The sequence below is a fragment of the Strix uralensis genome, chromosome 4 (assembly GCF_047716275.1).
Source record: "Strix uralensis isolate ZFMK-TIS-50842 chromosome 4, bStrUra1, whole genome shotgun sequence".
Classification (NCBI taxonomy): Eukaryota; Metazoa; Chordata; class Aves; order Strigiformes; family Strigidae; genus Strix; species Strix uralensis.
This window is the reverse complement of record NC_133975.1, coordinates 11111744-11137578: the sequence shown is the minus strand read 5'-3', so window position 1 is coordinate 11137578 and position 25835 is coordinate 11111744. Positions and strand designations below refer to the sequence as shown.

The 25835-nt window shown below is 40.9% G+C and overlaps 2 protein-coding genes across 3 annotated transcripts in view; one reads left to right on the top strand and one right to left on the bottom strand.

Annotated features, from left to right (window-relative positions):
- Positions 1–24745, bottom strand: part of HGFAC (HGF activator) — a 42545-nt gene extending 17800 nt beyond the window's left edge. For both annotated transcript variants that reach the window (XM_074865025.1, XM_074865026.1), the window contains exons 1-7: positions 24658–24745; positions 23057–23111; positions 20750–20846; positions 15784–15857; positions 11473–11586; positions 10208–10339; positions 8717–8827 (exon numbers count right to left, since the gene is read on the bottom strand). In XM_074865025.1, coding sequence (XP_074721126.1) covers positions 8717–8827; positions 10208–10339; positions 11473–11586; positions 15784–15857; positions 20750–20846; positions 23057–23111; positions 24658–24723 — 649 coding nt within the window. In that variant the 5' untranslated portion in view covers positions 24724–24745. The remainder of the gene's footprint in view (positions 1–8716; positions 8828–10207; positions 10340–11472; positions 11587–15783; positions 15858–20749; positions 20847–23056; positions 23112–24657) is intronic.
- LOC141942211 (cytochrome b-like) lies at positions 2452–3304 on the top strand. The gene is given in 3 exon segments (XM_074865159.1): positions 2452–2682; positions 2685–2805; positions 2982–3304. Coding segments are annotated over 3 exon segments (675 nt in total).
- Positions 24746–25835: the final 1090 nt, after the last annotated feature.

Here is a 25835-nt window from a genome sequence, read left to right as displayed (position 1 = left end):
TGCACTGGTCAGAGAGAGCCCTTCAGCACTCACTACATAGCAGCTGGTTTGCAAGACAGGGCATTCATATCTCTCTGAAGCCTCTTTAATATGTCTATTAATGTGTATTTCCACCTGATCCTCTTTTTCTATTAACAAGGAAGATGAATAGCAATGAACAATGACATTTTATGCCTTTGCATAAGCTTATTGTTTACACTGCCTCAGCATTGCAGGATGTGTTGCTCTCCAAGGCACCCTTTACAAGGATATAAGTCAAGTTTCCTTCCTACATGAGCTCAGACTTATTGGATGCCTGCAGAAGGGTCTATCTGTTCTCTAATTCACCTAGAAGTTCCCTGATTTCCTTTCCTAGGAAACTGTGAGATCCCCTCAGAGATGAAAGGTGTGAAAGTTTTTGATTTCAGAGAGCTGCACTTCTCCCACTGCTAGTGCAGCTAACCACTAGTCTGAACTGGCAATAAATGTGTGACAGAAAGGAGTCTTCAGTATTTGTAGAGACTGCTCTTACAGACATCTCACTTCATCAGACAAAGCACTGAAAACCCCCCAGGTGTTTTGAAAGGAGTAAGGCAAATATTCCTGTGCAAAATGAAATAAAGACCATATGGAGAGCTTTGAAGGACATTCACATTAGCCTAGCACTGCTCCCAAATGAATATTTGATTTGTCTTTCAGTGGCTCCCTGTGCCTCTGAAAATCTCTGTAAATATCTAGGAAGGTGGTCAGGTGGGCACAGACTGCACTGAAGAAAGCAGTTGCCATCTTCTTCACTCTTTAATGATAAGAATGTGAAGTCTAATGAGTAGGGGCAGGAAATTGCATGGCAGCAGCCCCAGGACTGGACTGTTCCTGGCTTGAAGCAAATTGCTTCACATTTTCATGCACTAATACCTGTCTGTGAAAGTGAGAATAACAGCACCCACGGTAGCTCTCGGAGTTTGCAAATTAATGAACATAAACCACAGCTGAAGTATAAGGGAAGCTGTGTATCTATATAGATATATTTCTATGTAATTCAATCATACACTTGTAATATTTATCTAGATTTTAATTTTTCTGTTTGGGCTTATGACTTAATACAAGAGCAGATAATGTGTGTCACTAATTTATAACAAATAATTGACTCAGTTGTGCTGTTTTCTGTTGTGCTTCCTTGTTGAATAGCAATAAAAACTCTGGACTGACAGCACCTAACACTGAAATAAATCTTTGCTGAAACCGTAGCCTGATTATGAAACACACAAACAACCTGTCTGAGCCAAAAAATAGGCAGAAATGTGGCAGAACTGACATCCTTTTTTAACGAATTAAATCTAATAGAAACTTACCATGTAAAACAAGGATGGATTTAGGACTGGGAAAACAAAGGGATTTATATAGCACAAAAGATCTCTTTAGGTTGCATCTTAACATAAGGATGGCACACTCCATTCACTGAAGCTAGACTTATTTATATATCTTATATTTCTTCTTCAAAGTATCTTTGTACCTTTACATTTGCAAGTACTTAGATCAACTTAGCTAAAATTGAAGAGATTTATGTTTGTTATAAAAGCTAATGTACAACTTTACCTTCTGAGTAAGTTTAATTCTTTCATATAAAGGTTTAAAGCCAGAAATCTATAAACTATCGGTATTTTCTTATAGCTTAGAAAAGTAATATCCTAGATAACAGGAAGGACTGGCTCTTTTCCATGTCATTTTTTTATTGATAATCTTAAATTCTAGCACAACAGTTATGATTTACAGAGTCATAAATGCAATCAAATAGGTAGGTATATAGAGTTAAAATGAGCAACGTATTTAGGAAATAAATTGTCAATAGGTAGAGGAAAGACATTCCAGCAGCAATAAGCAAATCTCAGTGCGATATTACTTTGACAGGGAAACTACCTGTTGCATGGACTACCTTATGGGTAGTGTGCTAATTCATAGTCAAAGCTTTCATTTTTTTTTTTTTAGTAAGTCCTTATGTGTTAAGAGTATGACCCAAGATAAGGCTCTGGACAGAAAAAGAAACAGACTGGGTAGCAATTAATGATGGTCAGTGGATAAGCAGTTGCTCTTTATAGAGCCAGTAATGAGAGCGTGTCTCTGGAGCACCTGAAGCACCCTGAGTGGGCTGGTCGGAGGGACAAACAACACAGTGATTTCTGCAGTAATCCAAGGGGTGAGCTGAAAACCCATGAGCTGCTGTACCATGAGTCTACCACATCTTCCCTTCAACAACCTCCCTAACTGACAATTATAAAGCAAAACAAATTGCATGGATTAAGAGATGTCAGTCTCAAATAAATCAAAAATAGGATTAAAACACCTTTATGGCCTTGAATTAACCATCACCCAATAGCTAACACTGCTGTCAAGTCAGGCATCCTATCATAAGAATAAGGACTAAGCAGCTGCTTCATGTTACCAGCTGCTAACTAATACTAATTGTATTAGTTTATGCTAGGATTACAACAAAATTTGTCAGGTAGGAACACAGAAGGCACCACAGACACCTTAGTGCCCACCAACATCTGGAAAAAGCATTTCTTTGTAAAAACAAAGAAGTCTTCTATTGACCTCCAACCTACTCCTATCTCTGACTGGAGAAATTTTTGCCTATTCCTTGGTATTTGCCTCATCATCCAATCCTTAGAGTTAATCCTTGCTACATGCTATACTGCTGACAGTATAGCTCATTAGTTTTCTGCTCTCTAGCCCACATTTGCCAAGATGTCAAGTGGAAATGACTAATCCATAACCTCCATGGTGCTCCCTTCTTCATTTGTGTTTTTCTCTATATCAGCCAAAATTGTTAATATGATTCCTAACTCCATAAAGAAGCCTGGGAGATCAGAGTAGCTTCTCTATTATTGCTCACGTCTATCACCTCTGTAAATGACACTTTATAATTTTTGTTTTACAAAGCCACAGTTGTTGTTAGTCCACCATCCCCTATACTGGCACTCTCTTAGTGCAATGAATCAGAGGTGGGTTCTTAGTTGATAATGCTATGCTCATTCAGTTTTTCATCTTCAAATTCCTCCTACCATTTATTGTTGCAGGTGATAGTCTACTAGATCTAGTTTTTCTCCATGTAATTCCACCATTATTTGAATTATTCTGAAATAATGCAAAATCTGATAAAAATCCAACCTGCCTTTACTATTTCTGCAACAATGCCCTAGGCTTTCTCTTCATTAAACTTACCTTATTAAGACTTGCCCTGCCGTCATGCAACCTCCCAGGGGACCCATAAAACTTTACCCCTGCAAACCATATAGTCACCTCTCCAAGCCACATCAAACCATAATGATGCTTTTTTATTTGCTCTTCCATCCATTCTTCCACAACCATGGAGGAATACTAACCTTACTCTTTTCCATCCTAGTTTTATTCCTAATTCCAATGCTCCATACAGGCAATCAGCAAGCAGCATCCCAGCCCCACTTATGAATCCCCTCAAGTCTTAGTAGCGGACCTACTTATCCAAGCTCAGTGAGGGACTGAGTGGTTGAATGCTCGCTTACCATTGTCATCCAACTGACCTTGTTACTATACTTTACCCTATCTCTTGGGATCCTAGAAAATAAAAAGCTAAGCACTAATCCAAAAGCGTTCTAGTAGATTACAGAATAGCATTGGTAAACATAAATCAAAAATTTAAGACTCATTATCTTCTTCTCACTGTCTTCTTCAGAAGTAAAAGATTTAAAACTTTCACTCCAGCCTCCAGAACTGAATTTCCTTTACTGAAGTACCTTTTTTAGTAGAAAACTGCAAACACCCTATTTCAGTAAAACAACCGCTAAAAAGGTGGGTTTGCTGTCTTTTTTACTTCTTTTATTACCTCAGACTCCCCCACTTTAACCCCTAAAGATGCGTCCAAGAGGTTTTTTCCTGTACGTAATTATATATTCAGCTATTCTGTCATCTCCCTTTTCTAAAAATCTTCAACCTACTTCTGACATACAACAACACATCTCCTTATATAACCATAAACCCTCCACAATTAGCATTCCAACTCATACTTTCTTTAAAGTTATGGTACTCTCTAATTCCATTATCCATATCCTAATTAGGAAAAAAAAAAAAAAAAACCAAACATCACCAAACTACTAGAAAACATAAAGAGTTTCCAAAAATACCTTCAACAACTTCATACTTCATCATGACCAAAACCAAAAACATTATTGCTACCTAAACCTTAATCCAAAGAAAACTCAAAACATATAATCCTCTATGCAGTCCTCCCAATACTCTCAAACCTACCAGCTAATGTAACCCACAACCACAGTGACACAAATCCAAACAGGCTTTCCAAGTGCCACTTTCTACCTCTTCCTTAGTTTAATCATGAAAAGCACCAAAAACTGCCACAACTCGTTGATCCCACTGATTTACTTTATTACACAGCTACCTTATTCTCATAAATAGTTCCACAAGAACACACCCTGAGCTGTTGCTGAGTCCTAATACAAAAAGTGAGCCAGAAATAAACCCCAGCTAGCTGTCAAGAAAAATGTACCACCCAATGATTAAGGTGATACTAAATCCTAAATATCCAGTTGAAAGGTGACAAACATAGTGAAATACATAGTGCTAAACCCCACCTTGGTTACCCACATATGACTACCAACTATTCCTCTGAGCAACAGTAGCACAACAAAGCCACCTATATAGACTAAATGTTTCAGGAAAAGACTTCACAACTAATTAAACAGAATAAAGATACCCCACTAACATATCCTCCGATAAATTAAGAACAAACATATATATAGAAATGAGACCCTCAAATTAACTAGTAGACCACACCCCAAAACAGTACCAAAGCAAGAACTTCATAATAAGGAGAAGGAAGTGCTTTTACCCAGGAAATGGGGCAAAATGTGTATTAGTTTCCACTTGCACTTCAACTAAGAACTACAGTGTGATTACAATGGTGGGCTTTCAACCACAGAAACCTAAAGGCTCCAATCCCTTAAAAAAAATTCTGCACCTCCTTCCTCTACACTCCAACTCCCTTTAGCATCTGCATAAATGCTTATTACAATGAATTATCTGTCCTTTGGCCACATAGCTCTTCCTGTGTCTTTAACTGTGTGTCACTCTGTATTCAACCAACATCTCTAACATGGTTTCTACCTGTTCAAAGAAACATCAAATATCAAAGTAATTTTACAATTACATGTTTATAAGTTTGTCATGTTATCCCCTGCAATTAAGTTAAACATTTCTGAAGTTAAATATTTCCCAAAAAATCTTTACAATTCCCTCTCTACTCTCTATATCAACTTGGCCCAGACATAAAATATCACCCTCACATCCTGCTTAGGTTTCACTTCTTCCTCACATTTATCACTACCAAAGTGACTGGGTCTGGGCCCTTTTTGTAACTTTTTCTGCACAATAAGACAACTATTGCTACTCATGTTTGCACAATTAGTTCTGAATTTTCACCTAAAGCCTGGATTCAGAGCTCTCTTGGCAAAAACTCTGTCTCCAAAGTGAATGCAGTTACTCTCTTAATACAAAGTCCTTATTTCTAAAAATAACTGCATATTTAAGTGAAATTATTATGAATTAAACTTAACTTAAAATGCATCCTTGAATGATTGTAAACAGCATCTGTTTTGGGATGTATTTGTTCGTGATGTATCTAATTTCCTTTGGAATTAAACATCACTGAAATTTTATGCATAAACTGTGTTAGAACATCCTTTTTAAATGGTAGTTCTTCCTTTGGTACTGAAGGTTTCTTCTTTAAGGGCTAGAAAACAATGTATTACCATAAAGAATAGAAATCTATATTAGAACCTGTCTTTTGTATATCCATCTCCTTTGTTATAGATATCTCCTATGTTACATTTATCCCCTCCCATATCTTTTTTCTAAGTCAGCTCATAATTTGCCAGTAACTGCATGGCCATTACAATAATAGCTTGGCAATATGTATATATATACTTATATAAAATGATTGTCTGCAACAGAATGTTAAGAACAGTGAAAAGATGATTTCTGAGTCCTGACAGGGACACCATAATCCAAAAAAAGAAATAACTAATGGACAGATAAATAGATATGTGGAAAATCTGTAAAAAAAAGTTAAGATTATTCTCTGTTACTCAGTGTTGAAAAGGGGGAAATGAAATCATCAGGTGGTAGGTTTTAAGCTAACAATAGAGAATACTGTTTCTCATCACATCTGTTTAAATTCTGGAACTTCTTAACATGGCATGCTGTGAAAGGGAAAAGCATAAAGGAGTTCTAAAGAGAGTTTAGACAAATTCATGGAAAACAGGTAAAGGTCTATCAAATATGATGGTCCAGCCATCTGCTAAGAAAATCCCCAACCAGGGTAAGTATTTCTCAGTAATTTCCTGCTACTTACATCACTCCTCAGTCCTCTATTTTGCCAGTGCTCAAGTCACAGTAGTATTTAGATTTGTGATCTGACCCAGGATGGTGCTTCGTTTATTAAGATTTGTGAGTGTGACATCAAGATAAATTAGCTGGTTTTCCATTAGAAACATGTGAAGACTGGTTACTCTTTGTACAAATCAAGGGCAGAGGACATCAGAGAGACCTCAAACACATCACAGCCCAATAACATTTTGGAGTACTTGCTATTTATTAAATTGAGTGTTTTCTTTTTTTTAAAAAAGAAGACATTTTTGCATCACAACTTGGGCTTAAGGTTGCCTCTATAAATTAATAATTTAGAATAAAGTACATTTTGGAGACACTGTAACTTTCTCTAAATCAGCATTATAACCATAAATTATTCAGACTAAAAGGTAATCTCACAATTCAGTCCTGTTAGACAAGGGAAACTATACAGTAAAAAGGAAAAGAAAAAAGGCCAGCTGTGCTCACAGCATCAAATTGAAGGGTTGAAGAAAAAAATAATCCAACATATATTTAAAAATCAGTTCTATGTGCTCTGAGAGCACAAGCTCCCAGCGCTTTCACCAGAATGCCATTGCCTTTGTGTAATGATACTAACAGGTCTATAGACCCCAGCACTAACTCATTTGCATTAATTTAGAATGATTAAATCCTGGCAAAGATTTTTTTTTCATTTTTAAACTTATTTGCAAGGCCCTGACACATAAACACAATCCTTCAGCTCCCGTTTTGTGTGTGGGTGTTAGGCAGCTGAACGCAGATGGATTGTAAGCATCTAAAGCCATTTGTTTAGCAAACCAAATGTTTGCTTTATTATTTTCAAGTAATCAAAGAGCACCTGCTTATTTCTTGTTCTAAACTAGTCAGACAGAAACCAGTATTACAGATATAACACTGTCATCCTGTTATTTATAATCCAGGCCGTGCTGGGTGGATGTTTAGGCACAGCGTTGCCACTTTGGGCAGGGGAAGCTGATAATGAAATAGGAATTTGAAAAGCAGTTTCATGTGAAGAAGAGCAGCGTGCAGTCCTCCCCGGGACACCAGGTCGCACGCGTGCCGTGCACACAGAGCCCCTCACCCGGATCCATGCTGCAACATTTGGAAAGCCTGGGAGAAGTTCCCCTAGCGCGACTAAAAGAGAAAAGAACAGAGCTACAACATTGCTCCTTATGAAGGGCTTAAAAGAGTCACCAGCCCATTTCAAATGATTCATCGCGTGACTGGTTAGTGAAGGTTCAGGACCAGTTCATACACCATTCAATTTGCCAATTCACTCCTGCTATCTGTTATTCCAGCTGTACTGCTAGTCTCCCTAATTGATTTTTTTTTCCAGATTGAATAGATGGCTACACCATTTGTTAACCATCAGAATAACAAAAAAAAAAAAAATATACCAGATACCAATTCCAGTGTTCACTACCATTATTTTTTACCCCACCACCTATTCGGACCAAGCAGGTGTCCACCATAGCTACCAGGAGTCTTGTCTTCAATTTTGATGACAACCGGGATTTATGCACTCAGAAAGACATAGCCAGTGAGTTGCTGGGATCACAGGCTGGTATGACTGAAGGTCTATTATAATTTATGCCTAAATCCTGTTGTATTTGAAAAGTAGCCACTGATATAAATTAGGATTTAGCATGCAGGTAAACTTTACAAGTAGATTTAAGCCCTGCAGTGAGAAAGGTTAAGTCTTCTGGAGGAAAATTATATCAAAATCTGTGTAACGGCTAATAAGAAGCAATACAGAACTAACACATAGGCACCAAAAAGCAGATTTTTCTGTCTTGACCCATTGATGAAGTAAGGACTTTTTGGTAAGCTGCACTTGGCTAAACATGCTATTATTTAAAGGGTGTGCATTTTATCTTTGTCTACTTCTCACAATAATCTAGTGCTACCAAATACAGTCAGCTGCTAGATTTTGTCAGAGCATAAATCTCTACTTTATGAGGGGATGCATGGATCTGTGGGGAAGTGTTTGTACTAGAGTACAACTCTGAGACTGATCCTGTAAAATGGAAGCATGCATTCTTTTTATGGGCATGAGTAATTGGATTAAAATTTCTGTGCTTAATTTTCCATAGAGTTAAGGACATGAACAAATATTTTTAGAATCCGGGTCTTGGTGGTGAAGAGTATGTTATGTTTTACACTGGTGGAATACATTAAACACTTGTTCTGTGTGACTCTTCAGTTATTACAAGAAATCTCTGCAAAGACAGAATACAACAGAGAGGCAAAAAACACCAGCTACACACCCAGAAGAAAAGTCCAAAACCCCTGCCCACTGGTAGGTTGTTATACTTACCAATATTGCAGTACTTTCCTGCAAAATTTCCTTTGCAATCACATACTATTTTCCCACTGAAGGGAACCATTTTACATTCTCCACCGTTCATGCAAGGATCATGAACACAACCTACAAGCAGAAACAAAAGATCAAACCAAAGGTACAAACTATTCAAGAAAATCAGTCCATTTGAACTTACTTTAGTACACCTTCTCTGTGCATATGCATTTTGGGGAAGTTTTTAGTTTTTTACTCATTTCAGACCTACACTTGATATAAATTAAAGGAAACTCTGAGGTCTGTCTCCTTGCCACTTTTATTGGGTAATGTCAGCCTATCTATTGAAAAATATTATCAATGAACAATAGGTGAAATGGGGTGGTGATTATTATTATTAGTGGTGGTGGTGATGGTGATGGCATTAGCACTTCTTTCTGGACAGAGGGTTCTTCCAATTCCAAGTCTGACACTGAGCTGCATTAGGATTTATAATAATGTATCTAGCAGGGAGCTCAGTTAAATATTTAGGATCTGTGACTGAGAAGTATTAAGTCCTATCAAATTTCCCAACTCTTCCCTGGATTTCTAATATCCTAAAAAGTCACTCACTCTCTGTGCTTTAGTTTCCAGTTCTGTAAGGTGGGAATAAAAGCACCCACCTATTTCAAAGGGCTTTCATCAAGCTTACTCAGTACTGTAAGTTACTTGGGAGTCTGGTCAGGGAAAAAGTCAGCCAGACTGAAAACAGAATAGCCATACCAGGGCACACATATATAGGTGAGACATACAATTTGTTTCCCACCATCTCTCCTTCCAAAAGGGAGGTGCTGTGTTGACTTCAGCAGGTAAGTGACAACCCAAAGCGCATACCCTACAACTAGCTGGCCAGCTGTGTTGGGCACCTGGCAGCCCCAAAACAAGGAGGAGGCTTCATAACATAAGCATCACGCCGATGAGGAATGGGTATGTTGGGCCAAAAATCATGGGGACTCTGGGTTTGATGCAGGTCATATTGGGATCCTGGAGGCAAGTAGAGTTTACATGCTGGCAACTCAAGAGTGGGAGAGGCTTGGGAAGAGAACCCAGAGGTAGGACAGCAATATGAAGCAATTGTAGGTGTGCAGGGGAAGAGTAGAGGAGAGTGTGCCTCTCAGGCACGTTACAGTTTTGCAGGAGAAATTTTACCACCTCTACTATATAATCTGTTGCATATTGTTACATGCTGCAGATCAGGATTGCATCCCCCTCAAAGAAAACACAGAGGCATGGCCCTAAAATTCAGCTTAATGCATATAATTGCTTCCTCAAATAAGGATGGACACATTGAAATGATTTCCTGGGTCAGCATTACTGCTCACACATGAAAGCTAAAATGTTCTCTTTTGGGGAGGGTACATGAGCTGCAAGAGCAGCATTACGTGTATAACACCACTCAGGCTTTTATATACTCACTGTCCTCTATCCCCACTCCATGCAGGCCAATAGCTGTAACACAAAATAGTGCCTTACTTTTGTGTTCGACTCTCCTGCACTTGATCTGGCTGTTCGCACACTCGCATTGCTCCACAGCTCCTTGCTGGACTCTTGACCAGCTCATGTCCACACCAAAGAACTCATAGAGACTGTTGTCAAAACATTTCTCTGAAACATAGTTTAAAAAACAACACAAGCTTTCTGATGTTATTTCTTGCAAGGAATGACACCACAACCTTATCCCTTTTTTCCTGTTGAGCAGATACATGTTTGCTGACAGTGCTTCTCAAGCAAGCCAGCTTCCAGAGTGTAGAGGCACTAAGCCACTATAGCAGCAGCGCCAAGGACCTCGAGGCAGAGGTGGCTTTCTCCTAAAGCCCTGCAAGCATGACCGCATCACCATTACTTAAGCTCTTCCAAAAGGTCATTCATCAAACACAAAAAATCAAATCAATGGTATATACTTCTGTCTGTCCCACTTTACTGCATCATCCACAGATGATGGGCTGTGCTAGAGACAGTGGATGGAGCACCAGGAATGAAAAAGGAGAGAGAAGTCTAGAGCTGCAGGGAACATGGTTTAGTGGTGGTCTTGGTAGTGTTAGGTTAATGGTTGGACTCAATGATCTTAAGGGTCTTTTCCAACGTAAATGATTCTATGATTCTCTGACAAGCCTTCATTAAAGAACAGCAAGTACAGCTGAAAACCCTCAGTGTAAAAGGGGTTGCCTGACGTGCAGTAAATTGGGAGGGATACTACCATAAAACTGGAAAGATAACCCAAGCAAAGCCTTTTGGCCTGACTATCCTCCTTTGAAAGTGACTACCCTGAAGGTGGAGTAGCTGCCCAGGTGCAAAGCTAACATCACAGGAAAAGTCATAATAGACCCATGTGTACATTTACATAAGGGATAAGGCGTCACCTGAAATTTTGTTGCTTTTTCATGTCGCTCTGCCCTACCTACTAGATGGTATTATTAGTAATTTCCAAACATGTAAGGGATATTTAAATCTTAAAAACAGAAAAGGGAGGGGAAGAGGCTCTTTGTGTTTCTCATAGCTTAATACCTCACTGGCTCAGAGCATGCTTGGGTTTATAACTGTATAATCAAGCTATTTTCAGCTGTCCTGTCAGTAATGGATTGTCTGTCATAACCATTTGGAAATCCGCCTACACAAACATTCATGCTGCAGTGGTCTCTCCCATCACAACAGCACTACCTTTTCATTAAGGAAGCATTAATGAGCTCTACTTACTGCTCATATTTCGTGTTGTAACACTCATGGAAGAAGACACTTACTTATCTGACAGTCCTCGCCCGTGAATTCTTCAGGACAGGTACAGTGGTACATCCTATGGCCATGAGTGAGAGAACAGGTCCCTCCGTTCAGGCAAGGGTTGCTTGCACAGGGATCTAGACAGGCCACATAAGAAGTTGTTGTTAATAGGTGCCAGATAAACCATGCTTTGTTGTGTGAGGAGTCAGCTTGGGTACATGAACCATTTTGGTTCAGTGCACGGTGGTTCTAATACCATCTATTAACCTAAAACAAAGTTTATCCAACCAATTTATGTTGGTTTTGTTTCTAGCTGTATAGCAGCTATATTTATCCAGCTTTTAAAAACTGTATAGTAAATCACTGAGCTGAACTTTCTTCCCCAGATTAATTTGTCCAAATGTGGTAGGTCCAGGCACGCATGAAGTTGCCAGAGCAGCCACTGTGGTGAGGAAGAAGATGGGACAAATGCCCACAAGATGGAGCTGTGCCTTTACACTGGGGAGGGAAGGCTGCAGCTCTGCCTCTGCCCGGATTACTGCCCTGCATGCTTCGCATTTCAACATCAATGACCGGGATTATGTATCTCTCTTTCAAATTACACAAAGGACAACCCTCGACAGAAGAATTTGCTATGGATTTTTGGATTATGTCTAAAACTAATGGACAGCTGGAACAAAGGAAAAAATTTTAAAGCAAAACAAGGGCACATCCAAGTAAATCAGGCCAAGCATGATTGAACTGTACCAGTCCAGTATACCTCTGTTTTCTAAGGAATTTTCTAAATCATGAGAAAATATGGTGGGAGAGAAGGGGATGTGCCATGACAACCCTCTAACTCCTGCGATAGAAGCTTTACTCGGCAATGTGCAATGCAAAGGTTGTAAGAGTCTTGCTGGCCAGGCAATGTTCCTGATTTCAGGTAGTGTCAAGGGATGTATCTCCCCTGAAGTTAAACAACATCATGTTTTATACCTGCTGCAGAGCTGGCCCAACAGCTTATCTGCATTCGAATCTTCTTTTTTAATGCTAGCCAAAATCTGTGAGGGCAACTGTAGAGTTACTCAAACCAGGTGCTCCTTCAGCTAGAGACTGTGGTTCTAAGCATGGGATGCAACATATAGAAACACAGGCACACACACACACACACACACAGAGCTGACGCAAAGCATGAAAGGTACATCCTGAAGTTTGCTACAGCAGCATGAATGTGACGTTCCTCTGCACAGATCAAAATATTTACTTCAGAATAGAGTGATGTAATTGATATCAGATAGCAGGTCTGGGTGTATTCACTGGTAGTTTCACTCCAGGATAACATCAAGGGAAAGCAAGTAAAGACAGTGACGTTCCTGCTGTTTGATAGTTATGAAACTTTTTAGTGGTGGAATGTTTCCTCAAAGGAAAATGCTGTCTTTCCTATTCCTGTCACATCCAAACCATGACTTGATCTCCAAGCCATCTTCTGGTACAGCGGTGCTCAAGTAATTTTTTTGTACCCTCATCAAACCTGCAAAAAGCTCTTGCAGTCCTCCATTTCCTTCCCAGTCAGAGTCCCTCACTACATCCCACCCACCACTCCAGTCTGACCTCCCTGGGGTGTTCTGCATCCTTCCCCACCTTTCCTGGAGCCCAGTAACAACTTCTACTCATAAGCACATGGACACATCACAGTTCCCTGCAGGGAATCCTGGCCACCATTAACTATCCATTAACTGGGGAGTGCCAAGTCCTTGCCTGCTCACCCAATGTCTAAAGCCACACAGCAGTATCTCCCCACCCTCATGGGTAAAACACTCTGTGCTTGCTAGCAATCACCTTGACTTCAGCTTCACCTCTCTGAGGCTCTGCTGAACAAGCAGTAGCCTTGCCTCGCCTTTCTACCCATATCTTCCCACAAAAAATTTCTGTTTCTGCCACCCACCTTTCCCAGAATGTAACTGCTCTTCCCCAGACCCCTCCTGGGATGATGCCTCTTCCTCCTGCCTGTGCAGCCCACACTGCTTTACTTCTTCTTTCCATATCAGTCCAAACGTTCCTTAAAATACCTCACTGTCTGGCACTTTTCTGCCAAGTCTGGGCCTCCCTGGGGTTTTGGCCGTTTGACCAAGATTTCCATACATTCAGAGGAGTAGTCGTAGCAGACTGTTCAAGAGCTGGAAATCCCACACATAGGGGCATTGCACTTTTATGCATATATATGTACATATATACAAACCACACATTCACAACCCAGTTGGCCCATGTGTATGAAGGGGGGGGTCACACTGGGCAGATACTACACACGGTCTCCACAGAGATCTCCTGGGCAGGAGTGGAGGGTCCTCTGGAAACCTGAAGGCAGTGATAAAGCTTCCACTGATTCCAGCATGGGTTTGAACAAGGGCCTTGGGTGTTGTTATTGGCAAACTCTGGCTCTGTACAGTGCAGTACTAACATCTCCCTCCAGCAGAGCCTTCATACCTGAGCTTCACTTCATCCTGAAGCTAAACACTTTTTGGTAGTAGCTAGGGCAAGCCCTCACTGGTGCTAGGGTATATTGACAGCAATACCTCTCAGCAAGGGGCAGGCAGACAGGGTGACTTTCTTGTTACAAACCAGCATATCCAATGCTGTGGTGGATAACAGGCAAACATGAGCCAACAAGCTCAAAAAGGCTTGCGGACAGCCAGCTTACTGAAGCTATAGCTGAATGTGGGGCTGGCAGGGCAATGGCGATGGGCAGATTGAGGAAGAGAGGTGGCACAATGCACTCCCAGAAATGCAACACTAGGCTCGGAGAGCTCCTTCTTCAGCTACTGGAAAAGCCTCCTTGAGTCAGCCAGCCACCACTGTGACAGTCACTGGACGATTAAAGCAGTCGCAAGTTACAGCTTCCAACATTTTAAGCTCTGGGAGGGCACTCATGAATAAGTTAAGTGCAGCCCTCATAACCTGACTCTTGTAAGCATGAACTGTCTATAAGTCCACATTTGTGTCTGACATACTTACATTACAAAGGCACATTCATTGCTGCTTGTTTTGGGGTTAGGTCATTTGTCTCTGATCTACTGTTAATCTGTTTTAAAGCCAGGCTGGAAAATAATTTAAAGTTGTGAAGTTTAACATGAAGATGTTGTGCCCTGCTTAATTTTAGACTGACAGCATGATTCAGCTAATGCTGACTTTTCAAGCGTTCTGGTAGATTGCAATCAGTTTGGTTACAAGACTCCTGACACGGTGGAGAACTCCCTGCAAGGGGGATGGTGGAAAATGCCCTTTGTTTGAAAGTGGGAAGAGAACATCTAAGGGCATCTGGTCGTATCCTGCAGACTAAACAAGACAGGTCACATTTGAATGTAGTGAGATGGAGTAAAGAAGAACATGATCAGCATTTAGGCACAGATCTAAAAAAAACCTCAGGGGCATCAAGTCTGATCAGTGCAACACCTGATTTTTCAGTGCTGGCCTATCACTGTATAAATTGAGAATTAGATATATACATTCCTTATAAAATGAGATTCCCCAGCATCCAGTTCATGAAACATGGAACTGAGGAGACAGAGACAAGCAAGGGCCAGTCATTGAGATACTGCTGAGGACGAGGATGTATGTTCCCCATGAACTGCTTGGGACGTGGTGCTTCCACTCAGTGTGTCAATTAAAGTGACTTATATAGAAAGGAGAGTTTGCCACAGACCTTGGCTTCCTGTTTTAGACAGACTTTCGCAATGTGTTAATTGTAGCACTGCAGTGTGGTGACCACATGAAGCCATAGCACTGCTCAGCTAAGCTACCCTTTTGTTGTCCCTCAGTACTCCTGCAATGAATGCATCTGTCTTCATCTTCTCTGACACAGCCCAAAGGCCAAGAAAGTCTGGTTTTGAAGGTCTGCTCTTTACCCTGAGACCTCAAGGAAGGACAGCTGGAAGTGATGGCTGTGTGTTGTACAGGGTGTGAAATGTTTCTGTACCTTCTAAAAACTTAAGTGGTCAAACAGACAGAAAGTGTAGCTGATTAAATGAAGGGAACACTAAAAGGCACATCCAAGCTGTGAAGGAGGAGAAGATGAACGCCTCTGCACTCAGTTGCAGCAGGATTTCTGTGTTGACATTACCATATTTTCTCTCCATGACTTCAAGTTAGCCAACAGAGAGTGAATTAAAGACTGTGTGATATTCACAATCTAATGTTATGGTTATGCAGATTCACAAAGATATCCCAGAAACACTTAATGTGAAGTCTTGCTCTGTGTACACCAAATAAAAGTAGCACTGAAGGCACCAGCCATCCTTACTGTACATGGCAAAGTAGGAGCCAGGTATCTGGAGCAACTCAGCAATGGCTCACCTTACCTGAGTGGTCTTCGGGCAATGAAGCACAGTGTCCCCATCTCCTGTCCCGGTCATAGTTATGTGTTGTTGAACACCTGAAAAGAATTAAAGATGCATTTTAGTGCAGCTTTAAACAACCTGAATGTTTGCACTTAAACTATATGGCCTTCACACTTAGGCAACGTGGGCATTCATACTTCTTTTTCTAATTAGCATCTGTTTCATTCAAACTCTCTTAGCACCAGAGGAAAAATACATTTTCTTTTGTTAAAGATGCTCTGTCCCGTTTCTCTCAAATGAAATACAGATTAAAAATGAGATGGGGAAGCAGGATCAGAGATCTCCAATGAGTCCTCCAGAAAAACCCATCCTTCTTTCTATTTCTAAGTTTAGAAAATGAAAGACAGAAATAAAAAACAAAACCAAAGCAAATAATGTCTCCTTTATTCATTACAAAACAAGAAAAACAGGACCCAACCCAGTTTTCATGCCTATCAGTTACTTTAATAATCTGTGGGGGCAGGAGACTGTCCACAGAGGGACTTTTCCCTGGCTTTCAGTGACAAACGTATTTTACACTCAGTTCCGTTAAAATATCCCTATTTTTTAACTTGCCAGAGGAAATGAGGAAATAACTGACATGGTGGTGATTTCCAAACTTGCAGATAAAAACCTCTCCTTTTTGCAGAGCAACAGGCTGAATCCTGCACGCCACGCCGCCTGTGGGAATCCTACCAAGACAAACTTTGACAACTGTTTATCCGCACACTTTCCTTGCCCTCATCAGTCTGTTATCTCCAGAGCTCATAGCACTCCAAGGAGCATTAAGCTGCTATTCTCCCTGTGCAGAAGTAGACTTATAGGCTTCCCCGAGGCCACACAGGAATTGTGTGACTGAACTGAGGCTGAACCTTAGAGGTCCATGTCCTGTCTCAATGCACCCTCCACCAAAACATCCTCCCTAGCCAGTTCTAATGCTGCATAATAAATATCAGCTGCCACTACACAGGAAAATGGGTGGCTACATGGCATTGGAAGAAATGTGAGTTTGCTTTATTTAATGTGCCTGATAATTCATTTTTATTATGTGTGTTTTTATCATACCTTGAACAGCTGTGTTATCAAATATTTTTCTGCCCCAGGAAGTCACAAGCTAGATTGAAATTTTATTGTAGAGCATGTCTACCATTTAAACTGCCCTACTTTTCTTCTTAATTAGATGTTATGTGGTATTTAAAAAGCTTTAATTCCTATGGAACATTTGAATAGGCCACGCATATTAAGTTTGGTGACCTCAATTATATAAGGTGCACAAAAAGAAAGGTGCTTGGTAGTCTAGTGCAGATTAACTTGACACGTTCTTACAGAGGCTGTTTTCTCACAGGCATTAAGGCCCATGCGACTCTGCTGGGAGTTAATGGAAATTTTTCAGTGCTCCTTCAGTGGGAAGTGGATTGTGCTTTTTTAAAGGATGGTCTATTACACATGAGGATTAAAGTGAGGAGTAACTTAAAAGTGGTTCTTGGTGGTGCACTGCTTGTGTCATTGTTGGCAAAACCCTCTCTGACTGAACACTTCATCTGTGCCATACATGACAGGGAAGGAGAATCCAAACTTTTCTGACTGACTGAATTACTGACTTAGCAGAGCAACATTACACTCAGCAGCATGGGAGAGACAAATGGAAAAGGCCCCATATACATCTAAAGAATTCAAGCAAACTCTGCTCATTAGGGAGAAAAAAGCAATTTATATGCAAATTAATACTCTCTGGAGTGTCTCCAGTAGCAGCCAAGTTCTAAGCAAATGGAGAATTCAATTTTTCCCCTCTTAAATACTTTTTGTCATCAGAGACCCTGACAGAGGCTTCTTCCACCAGCTTTCCACAACCCACTGGTCCTCCCACCCAATGCTCTTCATAGCCAGTCCCCTCCTTCCCTATCACCTCACAGTGACGACAAAGAGGTTGGTCGTTCCCTGTGATGCCAGGCTGCCTCCTCAGTGCCAGGCTTCTTGCACATTCACATAATCCTTTTATATTTTCTGCCATGTATCTGTCACTGTCTGGGAGAAGCTAAGCACACCCTCAAAGCTACTTCACTAGTCTCCCTCCTTTTCTTTTTAAAATCTTTACTTTGCTGAGAGGCTTACCAAAAATGTGATGACATTTCAGTCTCACAGGATGCTACCTCCAGCAGCCAGACCAACAAAATGGGCTTATTATTTCTTTGTGCTACTTGTAAATGGGCCCAATCTCTAAATTCATGAGATAACAAATGTCTTTACATCAGCTTGTCACACAAAATTGTTAATAAAAAAGTGAAAACTTAAAGACACAGATACAGAATTAATTTGACCAGAAAAGTCCACTACTAGGGATTGATTTAAATAATATTTTAAACCCATGCATGGTAAACAATATGGAAATGGATGACCAAAATGGTGTATCACTTTACTGCATCCCCATTTTGTCTGTCCCAGCAGTTTTTGTCTTTCTGGAGGCACCAATGAACTTTAGCAATAGTTCCAGCTAATTTTTTCTTTTCAACACAAAAGGTGAATTTACACAGCATCTTTAGTACCTGGTAATTGGCCACTAAATAGAAATTTATCTGTGAAAACAGATTATAATGAAAGGGAAATGCAATACAGGATGCTGTTAAAGGAAGTTTGTTATTTGAATACTGCAATTATTTTGTCTTTTTTTCCTGTATTTTTAATAAATATTTATAAAGATACAACTTGTTCGTTGCTCTCGGAGAAGGTAAGGAGAGGTTTCTGTGATCAGGGCTCTGATTTATGTTGAAACATTTCATGTTACAAATGCACAAGGTCATGTCTGATTGCCTTCCACATTTAGCACTTTGAATCAACACAGCAGCCTACATAAATGAGATCTCCAGCTTTGTATTAAGATAGACACTGCTCTTAAATGATTTCTGCAAGAGGACTATCTTTTTATTGAACTTAATATGATGGGCTAGCACACAATATCTGTGTCATAGGTAGTATGAGAAAACATAGAATAAAATTAAAGCCAACTGGAGCAGGCTTTGGTTTACACTATAAAGTCCTGCCTATAGTCCTGCCTTAAAGTATGACTTGGGGACTAAAGACATGGACTCATTAAGTGCATAATCCAGCACTCTCCTGGTCTGGTCTCCTTGCATTTGCCCCCAAAGAGGCAGGTTGCATCCAGCCTCCCATCAGCTCTGTCCTTACTAGCTGCTCACAGGCAGGCAGGAGCAGGAAAGACACCAGCCTTGCCCTCACCTGCTGGCTGCCAGGTCCCCTGGGGTCAGTTATTCTGCATCAGTCCAGCATGGGCTAGTGCCAAGTCACACAAAAATGCATGCACAGGGCATGTTTCCTGACTGCTATTCAGGGCTCTTTTCCCAGCATCTCTGTGCCTGAAGTCACACGTTAGGTTGCTTTTAGCTTATGAAAGAAGAGTAAACACTGGCCAGAAGGTCAGCCATGGGGTGAAATGGCCTGTCAAAACCAAACAGCTCCAGCTGTCCTCCTCCTTGTCTCCCCACTTGTAAATGGCTTTTTAAAAATCGGAAGCATAAAAGCAAGTTGTCCAAGGTCAGCTCTAAAGTGTGCTCTAACCTTGGATCCCATCCATTCATGGGTTTTTGCATTTTTTTCTGTTTCTGTGGCCTAACTGGCTAAAAACAAATACACAGAATGTCATATATTAACAAGATTCATCTTAAACGTTGCATAAAATTAAGTGGGTCCAAAGGTCAAACTCTTTGTGGCTACAGTTCATCAAACACAGGGCTCAAACTGGAAAATTATTCCAGTTCCCTTCCTTTAGTTAAAATATTCATGAATTCTTGTTTCCTTGAGGCTTTTTCTATCTGGATTGTATCTATGGATGTTGGGGAAATTCAGAAGTGGTCTCCTAGTCTGAAGCTCTATGTCTATTTGTTTAAGAAGGTATGTGTTGTGTTGTTTACATTACACCAGCACTTACACTTAAAACAGATGTGCCATCAGAACGATAAATCATGAAAAGATTAGAATCACAGATCATGAAAAAATTAGACTGTCCAGTATAAAAAATGAGAGTTCTGCCCTGCATGGGCGAGTAGAATAAACTCTATAAAATACTATCTCCACCCTGAAAACATGCAGGTATGTGCCTTTCACGTAGCTCACCTGTGCATATATTTTCACATTACTGGTACCCATATATTCCCTGCTTTGCTGTCTTTGATTTCTGTTAATATATGCCCATTAGATAGGTTCATCTGCAAAGTTAGCCTTGTTTATTCAGTGCTTGCTGCAGTAGGGTTCCCACCTGACTGCCCCTACCCCAGAATGAATAATGAATACTTTTAACAACTTCTGCGTAAGTAAAAGAATAACCTTTGCTCAAAATAAGAGGACCTGGCCTTAAGCCTGGCCTAGTAGAATAAATCATTACCTAACAAGCAGGAGTAATACCTCACCTCATAGTATTGCACTGTCCAAAACGAGCCTGGTGCCAATTTGGTTAGAAATTTGAGATATGGGAGGAGAAAAAACAACTTTCCTCAAAAGTCAGATAGTCTCTGCTGCAGTACAAATATGGCCCACCCAAATCAAACAATTCCTTAACCAAGTGTCGTCTCTTACAGGTGTCTGTATCTCTCCTTTCTCCCTCAGCAGAGGGCTTCTATCAGGTGGTTTAACCGATCCTGCCCTTTCTGTACAAGCTCTTGCCACTCTTCTAAGTTGCAATTCCAATATGAAGGTCAAGGAGGAAACATTTCTGCAGTTCTTGAGCTTTCTGTGGCCCTGGAGACCCCATGCCTGGGCTCCCTCTCCTCTGAGCACTAGTCTTGACTTGAGGGCCATGACTATAAGCAGGAGAACGACATGGCTCTCCTTGGGCATGACATCGAGCTCAAGTTTATTCTGAAAACAAGATTAAAGCACTAAAAGGATGACATTTTCATTTGAACGCTGTTTTCATTTATGAGCAATGTTAACTTACCATTTCTTTTGGGAAAAGAGATTTGATACACATGAGTGATAAAACCTTCCACCATACCGGAAAGGAAATTTGCATAAATTTCCATCCTCCGTAAACACTGAAATACAAGAGCAAAAAACTCATCATGAAGCTGAACACCAACCCACAGGTATATATATTATATTTTATTATACGAAATTATGAAGATAGATATCTTCAAGTTTTTCAGCCGTACTTTGGACTCTGTGTCTCTGCAACTTCTATGCATAAGAAGAACCTTAAAATAATGACCAAATCAACAAAGATTAATGGGCTCTGCAGTAGAATAAAGATCTCGGATCATTTCAACTCAAAATATATTGCAATTTCTGGTACAGCAAATGCCAATTATATTCATTAATTGCAATTATCATTTCTAATTATGTAGTATTGTAATAGCATATTAAATTGATTTCCGAAGTAGTATCCTTTCAGGCTCCATATCACATTGTAACATCTGTTTAAAACAATTAAGGCACCAGACAGTACAAACTGAAATAGAAAGTCAGGAGAAAGAAGGTTTTAAAGGTTGGGGGAAGACAGATAATTTAGATCCTTCTACCACCTTCCTTTTGGGATAAGCAGATTCCTTACAAGCGGGGAGAACTTGATGGGATGAGTGTCTAAAAAGGTCAAGTTTTATGTACACTATGTCAGTGATGGCAGTCTAAGGAAGGGTGGTGGGAGTCTAAGGAAGGCTAGTGGGAGTCTAGCAGAAGAAATGCTTCAAGATGAGTTTTAGAATGAGAGAGACTGAAGATAAAAAAAGACGATGAAAAACTGTCAGAGCTTATTTAACTATTAAACTAAAAGCAATCACTTTTGAGAGCCAGGAGCATGAATGGGAAGCCAACCACTGCTGTAGGAGAGAAATGGGGCATACAACCAAGCTGGCAGCACAGCGCATTTCCATTTTTCAGTGACATGTACGACTGCTCCTTGTCCTGAGCTTACCCCTTCCGTGACTGCTGGGGCTCCTGCACACTCTTTCCATATCTGTTAACCCTCACAAGCCCAGATTCATGATCTCAAAGAGCTGCTGAGGCCAGTTGCATTATGGAAAAAATAACCTGTCCCTTTGGTCCAAAGCTTTTCTAACTGGTTGGTCTGGAGAAGAGGAAGCTGAGGGGAGACCTCATCACCCTCTACAACTACCTGAAAGGAGGGTGCAGAGAGCTGGGGATGAGTCTCTTTAACCAAGTAATAAGCGATAGGACAAGAGGTAATGGCCTCAAATTGCACCAGGGAAGGTTTAGACTGGATATTAGGAACAATTTCTTTACAGGACGGGTTGTTAGGTGTTGGAATGGGCTGCCCAGGGAGGTGGTGGAGTCCCGACCCCTGGAGGTGTTTAAGAGTAGAGTCGACTTAGCTCTGAAGGATATGGTGTAGTTGGGAACTGTCAGTGTGAGGTTAATGGTTGGACTAGATGATCTTCAAGGTCTTTTCCAACCTTGATGATTCTGTGATTCTGTATTATGGACATTCTATCTGTCCTAACTGTCCCCTTGGTTGTCAATACGAAATAGTTACTGTCAGCTCCTCTGCTACCCCTTTTTCAAGCCTGATTTTCATTGTCTGAATTAATTAAGCAAATGTTCAGATATTTACCTTCTCTGTCTGATATCTACCGTTATAAGCAGTTGGGGGAGTTGTGAAAATACATCCATTCAGAAGACATATTTCATCCCAAAGTCCATTAAAGACTGTTCTAAACTATAAAGGCACCACTAATGGCCTGAATCATGTAATCCTTAACAGCAAAAGCACAGGACAATGAAAGCTTTAAAAATGGAAGTCCGCAATGCCTGCACACAGCCAGGATGTCTCTTTCTCTAGGTGTCTTCAACACAAATGCAACCCAGAAAATTGCATGGGGTCAAAACATTTCTCCCACAGAGAGATCAAGGGCTGCAGCAGAAATTGAACCTATACATACAAAGAGCTTATACACTTTAAAGTTGCAGGGCAGACACAGCTCTGATTAAAATAAAGGGAGTTGCACATCTACAGCCACACCATGTTATGAGTGAATATAAGCCACGTCAGCTGAGACAAACTAAAATCCCATCAGCACCTTGCCATTAATCCACACCTGAAGGAAAATTACCTGAGATTCCTGAGCTAATCCCAAATTCCCCTCTACACAGAAATTAATACTGGCATAACCATTCCATAATCCTTATTCATGTTGAAACAAAGACAGGCTTACTACTGACTTGCACAGCAGGGATACAGACAGGCAGATCATTCTTACTGTCATGAAACCTATTGGATTTGACTTTGTACCTTGTGGGCGAGTGAACTCATGTTTTGAGCCTCTTGCTGCCCCAGATTTGTAGTGCTACAAAGAGAAAAAAAGAACGTGGATTGGAGACACAAATTCACTCTGGGAACCATCCTGTAGAGACAAACATGCTTTCCAGGGTGCCCTGAAATCAGGTTTCTCCCAGTGCTTCTGCAAAGATCTCATTATTTGCATGCGATTTTTGCTGGGGCACAGTCTGGTAAAAGAGGGTGGATAAACACTGGCTTGTGAAAGGTCTCTGTTAAACCAGGAAAACCCAGCACAGCACGAAAAAGGCCAAAGCTCTGCTCCATTATATCTTTCTATTGCCAAGGGACACATCACCTGTTTCTCTCAGCAGGAAGCATACACGCATTCTGGGGCCAGTTCACAGTTACAAATAATATCCCAGCATTTGACTTTTCCTGCTATTTAGCTGTATCCCCCAGGGCATTGGTTAAAAAAGCAAACTCTACTTTATTTGGGTTCGCCTATCAGCAAGCAAAGAGCAGTAGGCTGAGCTGATTTTAAGCCACAGGAAATAATAAAAAATGGTAATACACATAAAGTGCTGCTGCCACCAAAGGTGCTGACAGATGAACTATAGAAAAATAAAAAAAATCACAAAAACAGTCAAAGAAGCAGCACATCATGAACATAGAACTGGATAGGGGACATAACAGGTAAGACATAAGACAAAGCTGTTGCTAAGATATATACAGAGGGCTTGAATAGTTCTGAGGAAGAAACTGGTTTTGCACTCTACACTGAGTCTGCCAGCACTGAGCAGTCTCCAACAGCTTCAGCCAGGGCTGATCTTTTCCTAGGCAAAGTGAATATTCCTCTCTGCTCCCACCTGCAATATCTAAGGAAATACTTCTGCACTTCACTGGGATAGTTAGGATTAGAGCATCATTTAAGTACATCTGAACTAGTTTTGGCCTAGCTAATGAAATACAGCTAATCATAAAGCCACACAACTGAGGAGCCAGACTATTAGCTGCACTGTTCATCCATGGTGGATGCCAGACCATGGTGGGGTTTAAACAAACTAGGGAAGTCAAACCACCACAGTCACGCTCAGCAGTGCTGCAAGTGCCTTGCAGATGTATCCAAAAGAAAACACAAAGCACACAATGAAACCAATGAAGGGTATGGCATGAAAACAGGGAGAGGTTTGAAAAAGAGATGGTTACCTAAGATGGCATGTTCAGTTACCAGGTAGCAGTAAAGTCTGGTAGGGTAGCACTCTTCTTCCATACTACTGCAGGTCTCTGCTTGTGTCAACACATTTCTGAGATGCATTTTCAAGCTATTTCCATTTTTGTGGGCCTTCCTCCCCTCCCGTTCTTCCTCTCTAGCAGGACATGAATCTAAGCAGTTTCTTTAAATGCAGTTACATATGGGACCAGCTATCCTACAGGCCCCCTGCTTAGTCAGCACTGCTGTGAGCCTTCATCTAGCAAATCCCTTTTGTCTTTTATTTGAAGCGCTCTTCCTTTCAGTCTGGTCAGCAGCTTCACTCATCCAACCCCAAGGCAACATTGTCCTGCCAGCCAGCACGGAGGTGATCCACACTCCAAAACAGAAGAATCAGACTTACCATCCTTGCACAGTCACCGCTCAGAGTCAGAGCCAAGACAACAGTGAAAAGAGCACAGACTTTCATCTTTGCTCTCCTGTCACGAAGGTTTTGCCTGGCAGTGGGAAACTTCCAAGGCTGGGCTGAAGCAGGAGGGTGAATCAGCAATGAGCTTTCGCAAGAGACTGTGATTTACTTGACTTTGGGGTATTTTAGTTTTCTAAGCAAGCAGAGCTGTTGTTGTTGTTAATCATTAATGTATTTGTGGGTAGATGGGAATGACATGTAGCAAGATACTCTACCTAAACCACAGGGAGTGAAGAGTTTACAAGGAGCCTGACCCTCAGAGATGATCGCCAGTGTACTCAGCAAGCGTTTAACAGCACCTCCAGAGAAGCTGATCCAATGTTGCTTGTAATCAGAGACGACTTACCATCCAGATGTTTCCCATCTCTTTTTTTTCGGGAGCTGATTAAAAGCATGGTATAGCAATAACAAGCAGCTCCAAGCAAGCCCACTCAGGAGATGGCATTACATTGCAAAATATGGACCAGATCAATGCTGATATCAGACACAAGAATTACTCATTAACAGGTGGTTACTGCACAGCTGTGACTTACAACAGCAGCCTTTCAGCAGCAGACTGGGAACATTAAAAAGAAAGAAAATAGACATTACTCTGACAAAATGTTTTGTGTACAAAAAAGCTCCCTTCTGTAGCTGCTTGAGCAAAGCCATCTCTGTCTTTTAAGTGCTTGTCTGAGACAGCTGTACTGCAGAAGCATTTCTAATAGGGATGCAGAGGGTATTGCTAAAACTGAGATTTCACCAGTGGAGTCTGTTTCAGCCCCACCTTGCCCCGCAACCAAAATCCACAGGTTTGGCTGGTACAAGAGTGTCTATGCTTGAGGCTTTTGCCAGCCATGTCCTGTCAATCAGGGACCACACCCCTTCACACCCAAAATCTCCAGAGCCACAATAACAGAAAGAATACCATAGTCCTTCTTAAATAGTGCTCTACCCTTTGAAGTTTCAGGAGCACAGCTATGGAAGAGATGTGATTTTTTTTTTTTTTTTAACCCAACAAGACCATGGCAGTAGGGCCAAGTGGTGCAGTGGAGCTACCCCAGCACAATTTTGCCATGATGGTTGATAATGTTGGAGGGGATTTCCACTGGCTGTGCTATCACACTGCTGTG